Below are 15,242 nucleotides of genomic sequence, written 5' to 3' on the forward strand. Positions count from 1 at the left end.
GGATTAGGGTGGAATAAGGGTTGGAAAGAAGTAGATCTAAGAATCCAATAAAATGGCTAAAACTCCAACAACAGAAGAGCTACGAGCTGATGGGAACGGGTCTAAGAACACCTTGTTCTCAGCAAACCATGGAGGCCCTGGGAGGAAAGAACATGAGATGTGACTCATCCCTCCAACAACTGTGCATTTGAGTGTGTGTGTGTGTGTGTGTGTGTGTGTGTGTGTGTGTGTGTGTGTGTGTGTGTGTGTATGTGCATGTACATGTGTGTACTGGGCAAGAGGGTGGGAAGAAGGGGCAGGTGGGGAAAACACAAACAAAAATGCAAATGGTAGAAAACAGCAAAATAGGAAACTAGGTAAAGGGTAAATGAGTAGTCTTTATACTATTTTTGTTTTACGACTTTTCTTAAATTTGAAATTATTTTTAAGTAACATATCTGAAAAATTACTACTCTAAACTCAGAACCAGTGTAAATGCAAAGTCTCTGTAAAGACATGCATGACGAATGAGGAGAGCTATTAACGTGCATTTTCAAAGGGAACTCAGTAAGTACTGAGATGTCTTGAAGGCCTTGCACACAAAGTCAGCTCTGCACAGACACTGCCACTGTCTCTGACACTGCCAGCCATTATCTGACACTGAGGGCCCTGTGAGAGATCCCCGAGAACCTGGGACTCTGCCTCCTGGTCTCTCAGGCCACCTTTAGAACCAGTACTGGCATAGCTGTAAGCAAGCCCTCTCTCTGGAGCACTAGACAAGCAGAGGGTTCCTCAAGCACAGGGAAGCTGTAAAGCTTACACAAGGCAAGAAAAGCTCCCAGGAGGGTTGTGGGGGGCACATCTGTCTGTGTTTGGGATAAAGACTGCATAAAAGTACACCAGGAAAATTACCAACATTTATTTGGTAGAGAGGTAAGACAGGTATAGCTACTGACAAGCAGAGCGGCAGAGCCCATCTTCAGGAAACTGCGTCCAGAAATCCCTGACTTCAGGGAAGACGCTGCCAATGAAGACAGTAAGCTCACAAAGGAAGAGACACAGAACGGGGGGGCGCTGGCATGGAGAGAACCTGCTTCTGCCAGCCGTGGCATTCCTGCAAGCCCTAACAGACACAAGAAGCCTGGTCACAGGGTTCTTTCCCACCAGAACCCAGGGAGGGATGAGCACACAATTCATTGGTGCAGAAGAACACTCCAATGAACTCTACGCTCCTGTGATCACCACTAAGACAAGTGTATTTAAGAGTCCACAGCTCTGCTGGGCGTGGAAGGGCATGTCAGGGTGGGCAGTTGCCCAGGCATACAAGGTCCTGGGTCTATCCTGGAATCACCAGGAAACAAATGCTCAACAAAATAAGTAAATTAGAAGTCAGTTGGGAACTAAATATTACTTTTAGAATTTCAGCCTAAGAACCCTTAAGAAAGAGTTGTGTTTATTTGTTTTGTTACAAAATAATTAATGGAAAATTTAAAAGTTAAAGATGTATCAAGTTTCAAAAAAAAAAAAAAACCCAAACAAGGCAAAATTAAAACTATTCCCAAACCTTAAATTATTCTAAACCTTAAAGTGGTACACTACGTTCTATTCCCAGAAGTATCTGAGCACATATGAGTGTGCACGGTTGGGGTGGCCTAACCAAATGGGCTGAGCAGGGTTTTCCAGTCTCATTCTGACTCTGTAATGTGGCTCTGTGTGGTACTTTGGTTTAATCCGTAGTTATTGTTTATTTTATCTTTATCTCTTCATTTCAGGTATTTATTATTTTATTTGAATTTATGATGAAATCTTCCCACACTTACAAAAGGTAGTTTAAATCTTTCTAGTCTGGCTGTTTGGACTGTTTAGGTAAAGTGTCCTTTTAGAGGAAGTCTATCACTGAGCTGGGCTTTGAGACTTCAGAAGTTAGCTGAGGCTATCTTAGCTCCTGTACGATCTTACATGGGTCCGCACAGATGAGGAGCTGTGCCATGACAGCAGAGAACGAGGGCTGTAGTGGGTGGGGGCAGGGGGAACAGAGCTGTTTAACAGGCAGAGTCTCAGGTCTGCAGGAGGCAGAGCTCTGGAGATGATCATGATGGACCCCTTAGCACTGCTGACTCTCACACTTCAAGGTAGTGAGGTTTCATTTGCCAGAATCTTACAATAAAAAAGAAACAAAAGAAGAAAAGGAGGAGGAAGTAGGAAGAGAAAAGACAGACAGACAGACAGACAGACAGACAGGAACCAAAAGCAGGACAGGCATCTTCATCTCCTAGGTACCATGTAAGTGATTATGGTACTGAGAACCATGAAAGTCAGGACACAAAGATGGATTTCTTGATATAACAACTCTGGCCATATCCTGGCCCTCCCCCAGCCTCTGACAGCACTAACTCCCTCACTTGCTCAAAAGGATTCATATCTGGTAGATGAAGGGCTCTTTGGGGAAACGGCAAGCACCACATCCCAGCAGTCTTTGACTTCACGATTCAAGGATTTCTTAAATCCAAATTCTCTATTCCAGAAGCCATAGACAGACAGACAGTGGAGAGCGAGGGAGAAAAGCAGGCCTTCATAGGAAGGTCAAGTGAAGGGGAAAGACTTGCTGTTGGTTACCTAGGTAACCACATAGGACTGTGATTGGCTGACTCTGGAACAGTGTTTCAAGGTGAAATTGGCCAGGGCAATGAATGGCAGGGCTGGCTGAGTCCCTCCCCTCCTCTGCTAATCCGTGCCTCTCCTGAACACAGCAGTTTTCTGGGCCCACGACGTTTAGAAAATTTGCCCTCACTGACCTCTAAGCTTCTCTTGTTAAGTCCGTATGAAAGGTACAGGCAAATCCCCCCATTACATAATGGGGGTAGGGGTAGGGGCATTACCAAGTCTCCTTCTCACTCACCTACGTGCTTCCACTCAGAAATGAGCCCTGCAAGAAGTAAAGAGTTCTGGAGACAGTGACAGATACACGAGTCAGGCACCCTTAGCACTGCAGGCTCACACACTTCATGTGTATGTGAGGCCAGAAGCAGTAGCATCCCCTGCAATCCCCATGCTCCCATCATGAAATCAGAGGCAGAGACAGAAGCCCCAGCAAGCCAGCCATCCTGGTATACATAGTGGCAAAACACCAAGGCCTGTCTCACGAAGTGGAGGGCGAGGACAGACACCAACCTTGTCCTCTGAACTCAACATTCTCTACATGTGTGTTGCGGTCTATATACACAGACATGAACATGAACACATACATGGAACAGAGAAAAGAAGGAAAGAAGAAAGGTTTAGAGAAACTGTTGAGAGTATAGGCCCAGAATGTACCTCTATGCCTCTGTCCTCCATCTTGATTGGGCTGCTAATGTGTCACAAGCAGAATGCTGCAACATGGGAAATCTTACTGTAACAGCCTCAGGTTGAGCATCAGAAAGACCCTGCATAGGTGGACGTGTGCAGTAGAGTCTCAACTTACCCAGAACTACAATGTGGCTCAAGACAAAACTTGGACTCATGTTTCGGTATCCCAAAGAAAGTCAGGTTCCATTTTATCCCTCAGAGACTTTTAAAGAGGACAAAGCTGAGGACAAAGGCCCCGGGACCCCTGAATCCTAGCTGACCAGGCTGTCAGTCTTGTCTTCTGCCACCCCATAGGCCCACGTGAGATTCCAGGATGAGAGCCGGGAAGGTTTGTTAGCCAACTAATTCTTATTTGTTCTTTAGGCAAAACCAGCAGCCCAGCCCGGTTGTTCCCAGGAGGAGGAAGGGCTACTCCAGCTCTCTGCCAGGTCTCATTATTAAGTTACTGCTCTAAGCAAGTCCGAAAGCAGATGGATGTCCCTTTCAAAGAAGGGCCAGCTAAGGAACAAGCATGTGTGGGGCTGTCTGACTTCTTGGGCAGAGCTTCTCCAGCTGAGGGGAGATGGTGTCCTTTGTCTCTCTTTTAACAGTCCATTTCTGCAGAAATTGGAGGCTGTAATCTTGTGGCCTTGGAATGAGTCACCCAGGACTTGAGAACTGAGGGACAGCAAATTTCTTTGTAAGCTGGAGATGGGTGAGGATGGGTCAGAAGCACACAGTCATTTCATATACCTCAAGTGTCTGGGCTTAAAACACAGAGGAAGTGTGAATTCTGGGTGCCACTTTATGAGAGCAGAACAAAGCAAAGCAGAAGCCCAGTCACTGCACGCACATCAGGTGAGGCACGCGCATCAGGTGAGGCACGCGCATCAGGTAAGGCACGCACATCAGGTGAGGCACGCGCATCAGGTAAGGCACACACATCAGGTGAGGCACGCGCATCAGGTGAGGCACACTGCTCCTCTTGAGACACCACGTACTCTTCTGTCTTACCCTACCTTTCTATGTGGAGACTTCTTTGCCACTAGAACAGGGCAGCAGATGTGGGGGAGGGGCAAGGTACCAACACCTCTTAATTAGGAGGCACCTGTGTCTGTCACAGCCACACTGTTAATCACCCCCTCGATGCAGGCCCAATAAAAGGAACTTGGAGGAGGGATGATGGGAAGAAGAAGCAAACACCCAGCCACCTCAGCAGAGCAGGGAAAAGAGGAAATCTGGGACCCAGAACCCAGCACCCAGCACCCAGCACCCAGCACCCACCCTGCTGCTGATACACATACTTGAGAACTTAGGAAAGAGCCGCTGTAGCCCCATGACCCACACCTGGCAATGGGTCCTGCATAACTCCATTGGAACAAACCTGGTTTGCAGTAAGAATGAAGGGAACTGAGACCAAGGGCCAGGGTTTAACAGCTGTCGCTTTTGCCCAAACACAGATGCAGGATAAGGAGAAAACATTCATTAACAGCACTTTCAAATCTAAGTCTAAAAGGTCACATACATATTTGGAAAGCTTTAGAATACAAGTACACTAGCAAACCTGTGGGAGCTTTATATAGTTATGGTGAGCCAAGTGGGAAAATGACAGCCCAGCATGTCTTGGAATGATTAGTGTGTTTGGGAAATTACAAGGGCTGCAAAATGGCCATGGGGGTCACTGGGAGCTATGCCTGGCTGAGCTATGCACTCTGTGTCAGCTGCTTAAGCTGGCCTCTGGGGAACCCCTGGGGTCCTGATTCACAATCTATCGTGTAGTCTGGGAAATCCACATTGGGAGCCTGGTCAGAGTGTCTTTCCTGTGCAGGGGCAGGTTTCAGAACCAGAAGCCACACTCCACGCCCAGTGCCCTAAGTGATAAAGCAGCCTCAACAAGCTGGCCTATAGCCCCTTTGTGCTGAGACTGAGCTGTCCGGCTGACAATTAGGTTAGGGTCTGCGACCAAGCCTGCCCTGACCATACCACCGTTAGTCACGGCTATGGCTGCCTGAAAGCATCTCTCAAGGCCCAGAACAAAAGCAGAGCATCTTTCCAAGATGACTTGACTAGAACACATTGTGCAAGACAAGATACAGATATCCATCTACCCATCCTGCCCCATTCTCCTGCACCATGGCTAGACCTGGGGTGTGAGCTGAATAACTTTCTTCCAGCTAGTGAATTCTTTAACATAACCAAAAATAAGCAAGAGTGTGACTTGCCTCATGTTTGTCCCTTAACTTTACTGCCAAACTGATACTTATAGGTGAAGGTTTCCAGATCTCAAATGAACTGAATGTACCAAGTAAACCCAAAAGCACAATGTGCACCAATAAAAGCAGGCTAGAGACATCAGCCTTAGGAAGACGAGGCCACCAGTGGACATTTTGGCTAGACTCACTGACAGTAGTCATTCCAGGGGCAACAGGCTGGGATGACAGGGTATGTGCTAGCTGTAGACCTGCATACAGCTCTCAAAAGCAAACAAGCCTCTAGTCCAGCAGTTCTCAACCTGTGGGGCGTGACCCCTTTGGGGTCACCTAAGACACAGTTTTAATTGTGTGTCATAACAAGAAGCACAATTACAGTTCTGAAGCAGCAATGACAATAATTTTATGGTTGAGGGACACCACAGCATGAGAAACTATATTAAAGGGTGCAGCATTAGGAAGGTTAAGAACCAAAGCTCTAGTCAGTGGCTAGTGCAAACCTCTTCATGACTGCATCAGCCATTTTGGACTGCAGGTCCTAGCCCAGGGCCAATAAGGCTGGACTACTCTCAGCTGGGATGCTCCAAAGAGGTTGCAGTTGTCCAAGCAGGTATGGGGTCTTCCTTCCATCCAGTAGACCCCAGCACCACCAAGCAGAGTCCTGTTAGCACCAACACCCAACCCCAAGGCTAGAGGCTCTGAGTGGAATGGACCTGGTTTCTGACACAAGCAGCTACTTCAAGTGTTTTGAACCCCAGACCAAATGTTCTCCAGAGGGTTTTAGCATCTGTACAAGACAGGGGAAGGTGAGGAAGGCGAATAATCCTGCCAGGGTAAGAGAAGAAGGCAGGTTTCTGTTCACTGAGTGCATACAACCACACAATTGCGCCTCACTCTGAACAGATGGGACCTGTAAAACCCAGCTAGAGAACTTGGAGGGAGGCTAAATTTAATGGCATAATTGCAAAAATCTATCAGTTATCAAAGACATATTGTCTTCACAAACCTGAATCTCCTTTGATTCCTACAGTGTACTGAACACAGATCCTACCCCTAAGTTAGTAGGGATAGAACAGCAGCCATAGTGGTGAATGGAGGTGTTAACAAAGGCAGCAGCATGCCGCCATGACACTTCCTAAGGGTCTGGAGCTGTTGTGAGGTGGCCAGATGGCTGTGTGTAACTCTGGTAATGCGCTATACAGTGGCTATGATGTGTGACTAGCATTTTACAGATAGGAAACCTTGCTCCAGGTCACATAAGGTGGGACTTGCACTAGATCTGCTGTGACGCAGCCCACAGCTGCCTCTGAATGGCTGGGCTGTCCAGAATGAGGTACACTGGTGAGTGCTGAGATGAGGAGAAGCACCCAGGGGACACATGAGGAGCAAGAGAAAGACAGAGGACACAAAGCCTCACTGGCTGCAGGGGTTGGCGTGGGTGGAGGGGCCGTTCGTTCCCGGGTACACTCACCTTCACGCTCCCCACTTGTCTTCATGCTTTTTGAACCACCCTCTGTACCTTTAGTCTTCTCAGCGTCTTCCTGGGCATCTTCTGCAGACCCTCTCTCCTCGTCTTCCTCCTCCCCAACGTTTTTGTAGTTGGGTCTCTTTTGCATCCGCTTCTTGCCCTTGTGCTTGTTCATCTCAAGGGACCGCTCCAGTGTCTCAGTGGGCTTAATGAAGCACCGGATGCTGGGCTTGGCCTATGTGAGCCCAAGAAAAGCAATCAATGAATCAGGATGCTAGACTCTCAATGGATGCCACTAGCTGCCAAAGGTCCTGCCTCAGCAAGCTACTTCTAAAACAACTAACACTACTCCTGAGCTGGTGGCAGGACTATTACCGACACTCTCCCTTTCACTAGCAAATGGCTAAAACATTAGCTACCATTTATGGCTGCCTTGTGGGGAAGGCCTAGAACTCCAGCCACTTGAGAGGCTGAGACAGATAATCTCAAGGTCAAGGTCTGCTCGGGCTACAAATAAACTCCAGAACAAGCTCAATAACTTAGTGAGATCCTACCTCAAGAAGAAAGGAAGGAAGGCCTGGAATGTAGCCAATGGTAGACACTTGCCTGGTATGGATGAGGCCCTAGGTCACATTTGAGAACATGCATGTATACACATGCACAAAAAAAAAAAATGCTGCCTTTTACCATGCCAGCTTTATGCACTTCAAACATCAGCTTGTCAACACAGCAAAATCTCTGGTGTGCTCTGTCTATGCCCGAGAGCTGAAACTGTAGCATCTCACTCAGAGTCCCCAGCAACCCCAAGAGTGCTGTTGTCCTCACTACACAGATGAGGAAGCAGTTTGGAAGTAAAGAATGATCTGCCCAAGGTCACTGAACCAGGAGGCAGCAGAGCCTCAAATCCATACACTCCCTGCAAAGTAGGAGTCACACGACAGTAAACTGGTGCTGTTACTAACATTTTTTTGAGGGGGAGGAATTGAGACAGGCTTCAAATGGCCCACATTTGCTATGTATAAGACCTTTCTGCCTCTGCCTCTCAAGTAATAGGACTGCAGGCTTATATCGTTATGGCCATCTTATTACCTTTTACTTACAGTCAGTAAAATACTCCATGGCCAAGCAACTACAATAGCAGCACAGCTTGCTATCACAGAGGCAAGTACCAGACAGAAAGGGCAAAGGGCCCAGATGTGGTCATGTGCCCGCTCTCCTTGGAGGGGAACTTGGTAAGTGTCAGTGGGGTGGTTTGAATATGATTGGCCCATAGGAAGTGGCACTATTAGGAGGTGTGGCTTTGTTGGAGGAAGTGTGTCACTGTGTAGGTGAGCTTTGAGGACTCTGATGTTAAGACTTCCCCCGGTGTGAAATGAGAGCCTCCCAATCTCCTTCAGATCAAGAGCTCCTGTCAGCTCCTCCTCAGCACCATGCTTGCCTGCATGTTGCTATGCTTCCCATCATGATGACAATGGACTGAACGTCTAAACCAGCAAGCCAGCCCCAACTAAATGCTGTCCTTCATAAGAGCTAGTGGTCTCTTCACAGCAATGGAGACCCAAACTAAGGCAGTCAGCAATGAGCTAAAGCCAAACCAGTTCCAAAGAAAAATGTTTTTTCTAGGGAAGGCAGAGGTCTCAGAGAGCAAGAAAGGCCCCGCTTCCAGTGCTCATGTCCTACACTCCCATAAACTCCATAACCATGATATGCAGAAATTATGGGTTCATTTCACAGGTGAGAAAACCAGGGCTTGGAGGGTTGAATCTGTTTAACTGCCTAGGCTGTGGAACTGCAGACGCCCTGTCAGCACCACAGTCCCAGTGCTTCAGCAAACACCAATGCCCTACCTGGAAGCCAGCTCAGCTTTACATGTGGAGTTCTTTAAAAACATATATGAATGATCTGGAGATGGTAGCACATGTAATGATGCCGGCACTCGAGAGACAGAGGCAGGAGGACCAGAAGTTTGAGTTATTCCCAGTCACAACCCAAGTTCAAGGCCAGCCTAGTCTACACAAGAGACCGTTTCTCAGAAAAGGTGGGGGACAGGGCATATGCACGGTGCTAAGCACATGGAGTACACACTTGGGGAGACTGAGGCATGAAAATCACTTGAACAAAGCAATGGAAAGCCAGCCTGCGTAGGGGGAAAAGTAGTATATCCATGCAAACAAATTCATCTCAAAAATGAGAAAAGACAAAAGAAAATGGATTTGTCTGGGTCAGGATTTTGATTGAAGTGTTTATCTTTCCAGACTCTGAATGTTCAGACATCAATTTGTCATTTAAAGGAAGATTTAGAATAAACATTTCCATTATCTTGGTATAGATTATCTATCTTATGAATTTATCCTAAGAGCCACCAAGTATATTCTGGAGGGGGAGGAACACTGTACCTTGCCAATAAGTGGAATGTGCTCAAGGAAAACAAATTAATTTCAATAATGTCCGAAACAAAACCCATTTGAGAGCTAAATTAGCATCCAAATCCAAACATTCATTTTTATTTGCCCATTTTGGATTATTCAACCACAAAAAGGACAGATAAATTGAAACTTGATTCTACTATCCAGGAAACCAAGATAATATATGGCAGAGTTGGAGATTGGGCATTCTGAGCATGTACTGTTGGACAGACAGCATCCATCCATCAGAGTCGGAGGAGGATGCGTTGTGAGCAGGTGCAGCTCTGGGCTTACACTTTCCTGGAGATGATCCCACGATGAAGCACCTTGCTTCCACCCACCACTACCTACCTGCAGTGAGTTTTAGAGCATGCCACACGGTGAGAGAGCTACCAGACACAGAAGTAGACACTGAGACCAAACATACACCAAACACCTGTGTGCGAAAAATTAAGGACAGAGATCCACATGGAGGGCTGTGTCAAGTCTTCCCTAAACTCAAAGTGGCTTTAATATTCACAATAACTGGCAGAAGAAAGGAAAGTAACAGAAGGGCCTGGGGCTGCCTGTGGTCTGAAGGTCAGAACAACCGCTTCATCTTTTTGCCTGAAATGCATGCAGAGAAGTTCTGGCCTTCCAGAATCAAATGAAATCATGGATATAAAGTTCCTTTAGATTTGATCCTGCAGTTCAGTGGTGGAACCCTTGCCCAGTACATGTGAGCATTCTTGGCAAGATCACCATGAGGGAGCAGAAGAAAGAAAGGAAGGAAGGCAAGCGGAGAAAAGCTCCTTCAGAGTAACAAACAGTTCACATACAGTGCAGCAGTCACCTCCCCTTCCCAGCCATGAAAGAAACACAGAGAGGAAAATCAACTGCAGGAATTAATCCAAGAGGAGGAGTGGGGCTCACTGTGGAAAATCCCCCCCTCCAAAAAGTATTTTTAAAAGATGAATTCAGATGGGTATACTGGTGCACACCTTTAATCCCAGTACTCAGAAGGCAGAGGCAGACAGATCTCTATGAGTCCAAGGCTAGCCATGTCTACATAGTGAGTTCCAAGTCAGTCAGGACTACATGATCAGACCCTGTCTCTAAAAAGAAGAGAAAGAAGGAAGGAGGGAGAAGGAAGGAGGAAGGAGGGAGGAGAAGAAGAGGAGGAGGAGGAATAAAGGAAGGAAAGAAGGAAGGAAGGAAGGAAGGAAGGAAGGAAGGAAGGAAGGAAGGAAGGAAGAAAACTCCAGGGAACCCGCTTTTCTGTATAACCAGGTATTGGGTAGGGGTAGGGTTCAGAGAATGAGGAAATTTATGTCTCTAAAAATATAATCATCTAGCAATAGCTAGAAACATAGAAAGGCCATGGATGAGGAGGGTGATGAAACTCTGGTCAGCCTGTGGCTGCAGAGGGAATCCATGTAGATGACAAAGACTCAAGTCCAGATTTATGACATGGCTCAATGAGTAATACACCTACTGAGCTGTTGACTGACCTGTGTAACCCCCACTTCAGGCTGAGATAGACAGGACCTAGAACTCAAAGCCAGGAAGGAACCATGTTCAGGTCCACCTCCCTGGGAAGTGCCAAGTCATGGGTACTGCTCACTACTATCCTCCATATGGGCTTCAACTTCCACCATCCCAAGGGCCATCCCATTAGCTTCTCCCTGAGGCTGCTGAGAAGTACAAGAGAGAGCCACCTTCTGTCAGTCTTTCCTGAAAGTCCTTTTTCCCTAATGCTAGTGAGCACTTGAGAACCCCACACTGCTAGGAGGACCTTGCACATTTGTGCAGGAGCTTGCCTCTGGCCACCTCACACTGTAACAGGAGTAGCCAGGATAGAATCCAGTGCCCACCAGACCTCTGCTCCTTTCCATAGCACTTGCTGTGCTACCCAACAGGCCAGCCTCTAGAAGCACTGAGGGAAAGACTGAGTCATAATCTGTGTGTGGTGGTGCATACTTATAATCCCAGCACATGGGAGGTTGAGGTAGAAGGACTGTGAGTTCAAAGCCAGTGAAGAGACCTGGTCTACAAGCCAATAAATAGTGTAAGTCAAGTGCACATCTAGCCAATAGGAAAAGCAAGTACTATGTACTTGTATGGATTTGGTTTTGGGTTTCTTTGGTAGAACTGGAGATTGATTTAGGGCCACATACACAACACACAAGTGATCATTGGGCTAACGACATTCTAGTCCTTATTTTGCATTTGAACCTGATATATACAGAGACTAAAACCACACAGAGGCCATGGAGGTTTACACCTACTATAACCAAAGGCATCACAGCACCTGACTTTCCACAGGCCATGGCAAGACTGTTTTCATTTCAAAAGAAGGTGCCCACCAAGCAGACATTAAATGGCATAAACACTGGGGTGATGATGGACACACATGTGCCATGCCAAGAAGTCAGGCAGCATGAGCTACTGAACCCAAACTCAATCATGCTCCCAGAATGTGTGATGCAGCCAGATGATTTGTTTAATGGGAGCTATGTCTGTTAACAGCAGGGGTGCAGCACTGAAAGTGGAAGGATTTAACTTGATGGAACGACACTTCTCTGGCATCAGAGAGGACTTGCAGAGCTCAGGGACTCCAGGGTCCATGTTTAGCACCTGGGCTCTCAGACAGGCAGCGTGCCACACCATGATAGTACTTCCTGGGAAGGAGACTAGACCTGTGGTCAGGGCTACAGGGAACTAGCACACCTCTTGCTCTCTCCACTCACGGCCACCCTCTCCTTCCCATTCCCAGGCTAGCTCTAGCGCCTGCCAGCAACGGTCTCTGGCATTCAAACAAGAGCAAATAAATGTCCATAAGATTAATGAATTTCAAACCATCCTCTTCAATCAATCCAAGGAAAGATCCAATATCCCTCATTAAAGAATGATATGCTAAGCAGCTGGTTGACATTTTGAGGAAAGCGCTTTACCCATTATGCTCTCTAAGGAAGCATCATGAACTCTCGGACAGTGCTGGCCATTACTCTGTCAGTCCAGGACACTGTGCTCTTACATCTCATCCATGTGGACATGACGATCACAGAATAGGAAAGGACCATGGTAGAAAATGTACTAGGTTCAGGCTCAACACTAGCAATCCCAGAGGGACAAACATTCAATCTCTAGCACCCTGGACCTCCTTGTAGGGAGACTGGGGGAAAGCACTACTTTGATCTCTAGAAAAGAAGCATGAGACAAGGAATGTGATACCTTTTATGAAGCTAAAAACAGCCAACTCCACAGCCAGCCTCCCCCGTCCCTCCCACCAGCTCCTCAAAGACTCTGTTCTCTGACTTAAGTTTGCAGGCCCAGGGCCACCTCCTTCAGGAGGACTTCCCCAAGTCACCTCCTGAAACTGTCTCTGGTCCTTCAGACACAGGTCTTACATCTACGAGTGTGTGTTCATTTGCTATCTGACCGTCATCCCATAGAGAGTTAGGATGGGAACACATGTCTTATTCATTCTGGGTTCCCCAAGGCCAGCACAGCAGCTGCCTATAATGTGTATGTACTCAGTAATGCTCAAATGCTCAAAGTGAGGACAAAGCAGCATGAGCCACTAGCTAGCTGTCCATGCTCAGCAGCTGGGCCCTGCTTATGGTAGGGCGAACTCAAGGCACTAAGTCAGTCATGACTATCCAGCCTCCCAATAGTTTGAGAGAATAAAGCTCACCATGGTCCTATGTTCTCTGTTCTCTTTACTTTTTATTTTGAGACCAGGTCTCACTCTGCAGCCCATTCAGGCTTTGAACTCTTGATCCTCCTGCCTCAGCATCTAGAAGTGGTGAGATTATGGGTTTGCACTACCAATCCCAGGAAATTCAGCTGTTTAATGTGACCTTTTTCTTTCTACATTATGTTGGTAAATTGTTACATAAGGCTTAAGTTTGCTGAAAGCAAGTTCTGGGAGTGTGGAAGGCTCTCCTGACCCAGACTCCAGTATGCTTACTTCAAGTGTCCTCCAAAATCCCTTCTCTGGGATGAACTGCCCTCTTTTCTCTGTATTTGGGATAGGGAAAGACAATAAAACAGCCCAAGAGTAAGAATACTGTGCCCCTGAGAACAACTAAAAAGGTCAACTATTTCCAACCAAGGTTACTGTTGCTTATCCCAGGACATAAAAATGTCTACAGAAAAAACAGGAAGCTAGGGCTCCTTAATGAATGCTCCCGAAGTCTCAGTTGGAAACTCTAGTCTGCTTCAGCAAGGCTTCCCAGTCACTTCTGTGAGTAACTGTACACCCCCAATTAGATGATAACTGTCTGCTGCTATTTCTCTTTTACTTGGAAGTCTCACCTGAGGGGATGCCTGCTCCATCCAGAACTCTTAGTGGGAAAACCACTGCTGGCACCTCAATGAGGCCTTTCCAGTCCATCTCCGCTGAGTGTTCTAAGTCCTCAATTTGATGTTGCTTTTGTTTGCCCCAGTGGTTCTCTGCTGAATGTTGTCTACAGTCCCTGACTGGATGGTGAGCTCCATCTGTCTGATGCTTCTCTATCTACTGCTTACTACTGATTTTTCTGATTGTTTGGTGTGTGTTTAATAGGCTCTCTCATCCAAAGCTGAAAGCAAGGGACTGCAGGTCATTAAGAACATCTCTTATCATCAGTGAGGCTTCAAAATTTGTTTGCGGGCCACAAGGAAGGAAAGGTGTTGAGAGCCCAGTAAGTGGTCAGCAGTCAGGCATGTTAGGATCTGCTAATCACGTGCCATCAGAATGCTCTAGAAACTGGTTTGCTCCACCTCCCAGGAGAGCTACACTCCCCCTCAGGCATGAGGAGTAAACGATGCCCTCTGCCACCACAGCCACCAGGAGTGTAGAGTGCCCAGAAAGGCCAGAGTCTCTAGAAGGACTCAGTGACCCCTCTCACCAGTGGTGTCCATGGTCCCCAAACAGGTGAAACACCCAAACAAGGACAAGAAGGTTTCTTTGTTCAAGAACTCTGGTACTGACAAAGAAGATTTCTGTGGCTTGTTAAAGATTCCTTCCCTTGGAGCTGTTATTTCAATACACTTCACTGTAGATAGAATTCTGAAATTTTGATTTCTTAAAAAAAAACAAAACAGAAATATTATGAGAATATGTTTGCAGCAGACTATGATTTGCCTCATGCTCTAACAGAGGTGTGGTTTTGCCAGTTGCTGATTGTTTCTGTGCCTGTGTGACATTTGGGATCCTGGCAACTTTTCAAAGGGTGTAAATGCTAGGGCCCTGAGGGGCAGGGCTGGTGGGTGACGGTCCTTCAGGGGTTGGCTGTGGTTTCTCAGTAGAACCCAAAGAAGACACAAGACAGAAATTTAGGTTTGAGGATCTCTATTTCCCTCCCCTCTATTCTTCTTTCTCTCCTATATACTGATAGGGGATGAAACTGGGAAGATAGAGTGGGAAAAAGAATCCACAAAGTAGCAAAGCCAGCCACACTTCATCTCAGGAACCATACCAACCACTGGGGACACACTGGCAGAAGAAAAGGGCCTCATGTCCCTCTGTATCAGCACTGGAGTCCTCCAGTGACCCAGAAGCCACCCCCCCCCAACAACCTCCTCTCTACTTCCCACACCTCACCAGGCTCCTTTACACGAGCTATTCAGTTTGACCATAATGTTCTTCCTCTAGGTAATCCCATGGTTCCCTTCCCCCATCCTTGAAGTCTAAGTTCACATATCCTCTTCCCACCACTGTGAACGTGCTGTGACTTATCCTGTCTCCTCTTGGCTGCTGTTTTCCTAGTGTCTCTGGTGTCTACTCGCTGTGATGGTTACTATAGGTAGCACTGATTCTCTCTCTTCCTATGAGGCAGGGTCTTAGATTTACTGGTCTATCTCCAGGGCCTAGAATGACACCTGACA

The 15,242-nt window shown here is 47.0% G+C and overlaps 1 protein-coding gene across 3 annotated transcripts in view; it reads right to left on the minus strand.

Moving 5' to 3' along the window:
- The window catches only part of Clec16a (C-type lectin domain containing 16A), a 191,114-nt gene that overhangs the window by 133,204 nt on the left and 42,668 nt on the right, over positions 1-15,242 (minus strand). For 2 of the 3 annotated variants that reach the window (XM_032913756.1, XM_032913755.1), the window contains one exon: positions 7,036-7,219. In XM_032913756.1, the coding sequence (XP_032769647.1) occupies positions 7,036-7,219 (184 nt within the window). Of the gene's footprint in view, positions 1-6,987; positions 7,220-15,242 lie in introns of all 3 variants that reach the window. The other variant, XM_032913757.1, reaches the window with a different exon arrangement.

Source organism: Rattus rattus, chromosome 9 (genome assembly GCF_011064425.1).
Source record: "Rattus rattus isolate New Zealand chromosome 9, Rrattus_CSIRO_v1, whole genome shotgun sequence".
Taxonomy (NCBI): domain Eukaryota; kingdom Metazoa; phylum Chordata; class Mammalia; order Rodentia; family Muridae; genus Rattus; species Rattus rattus.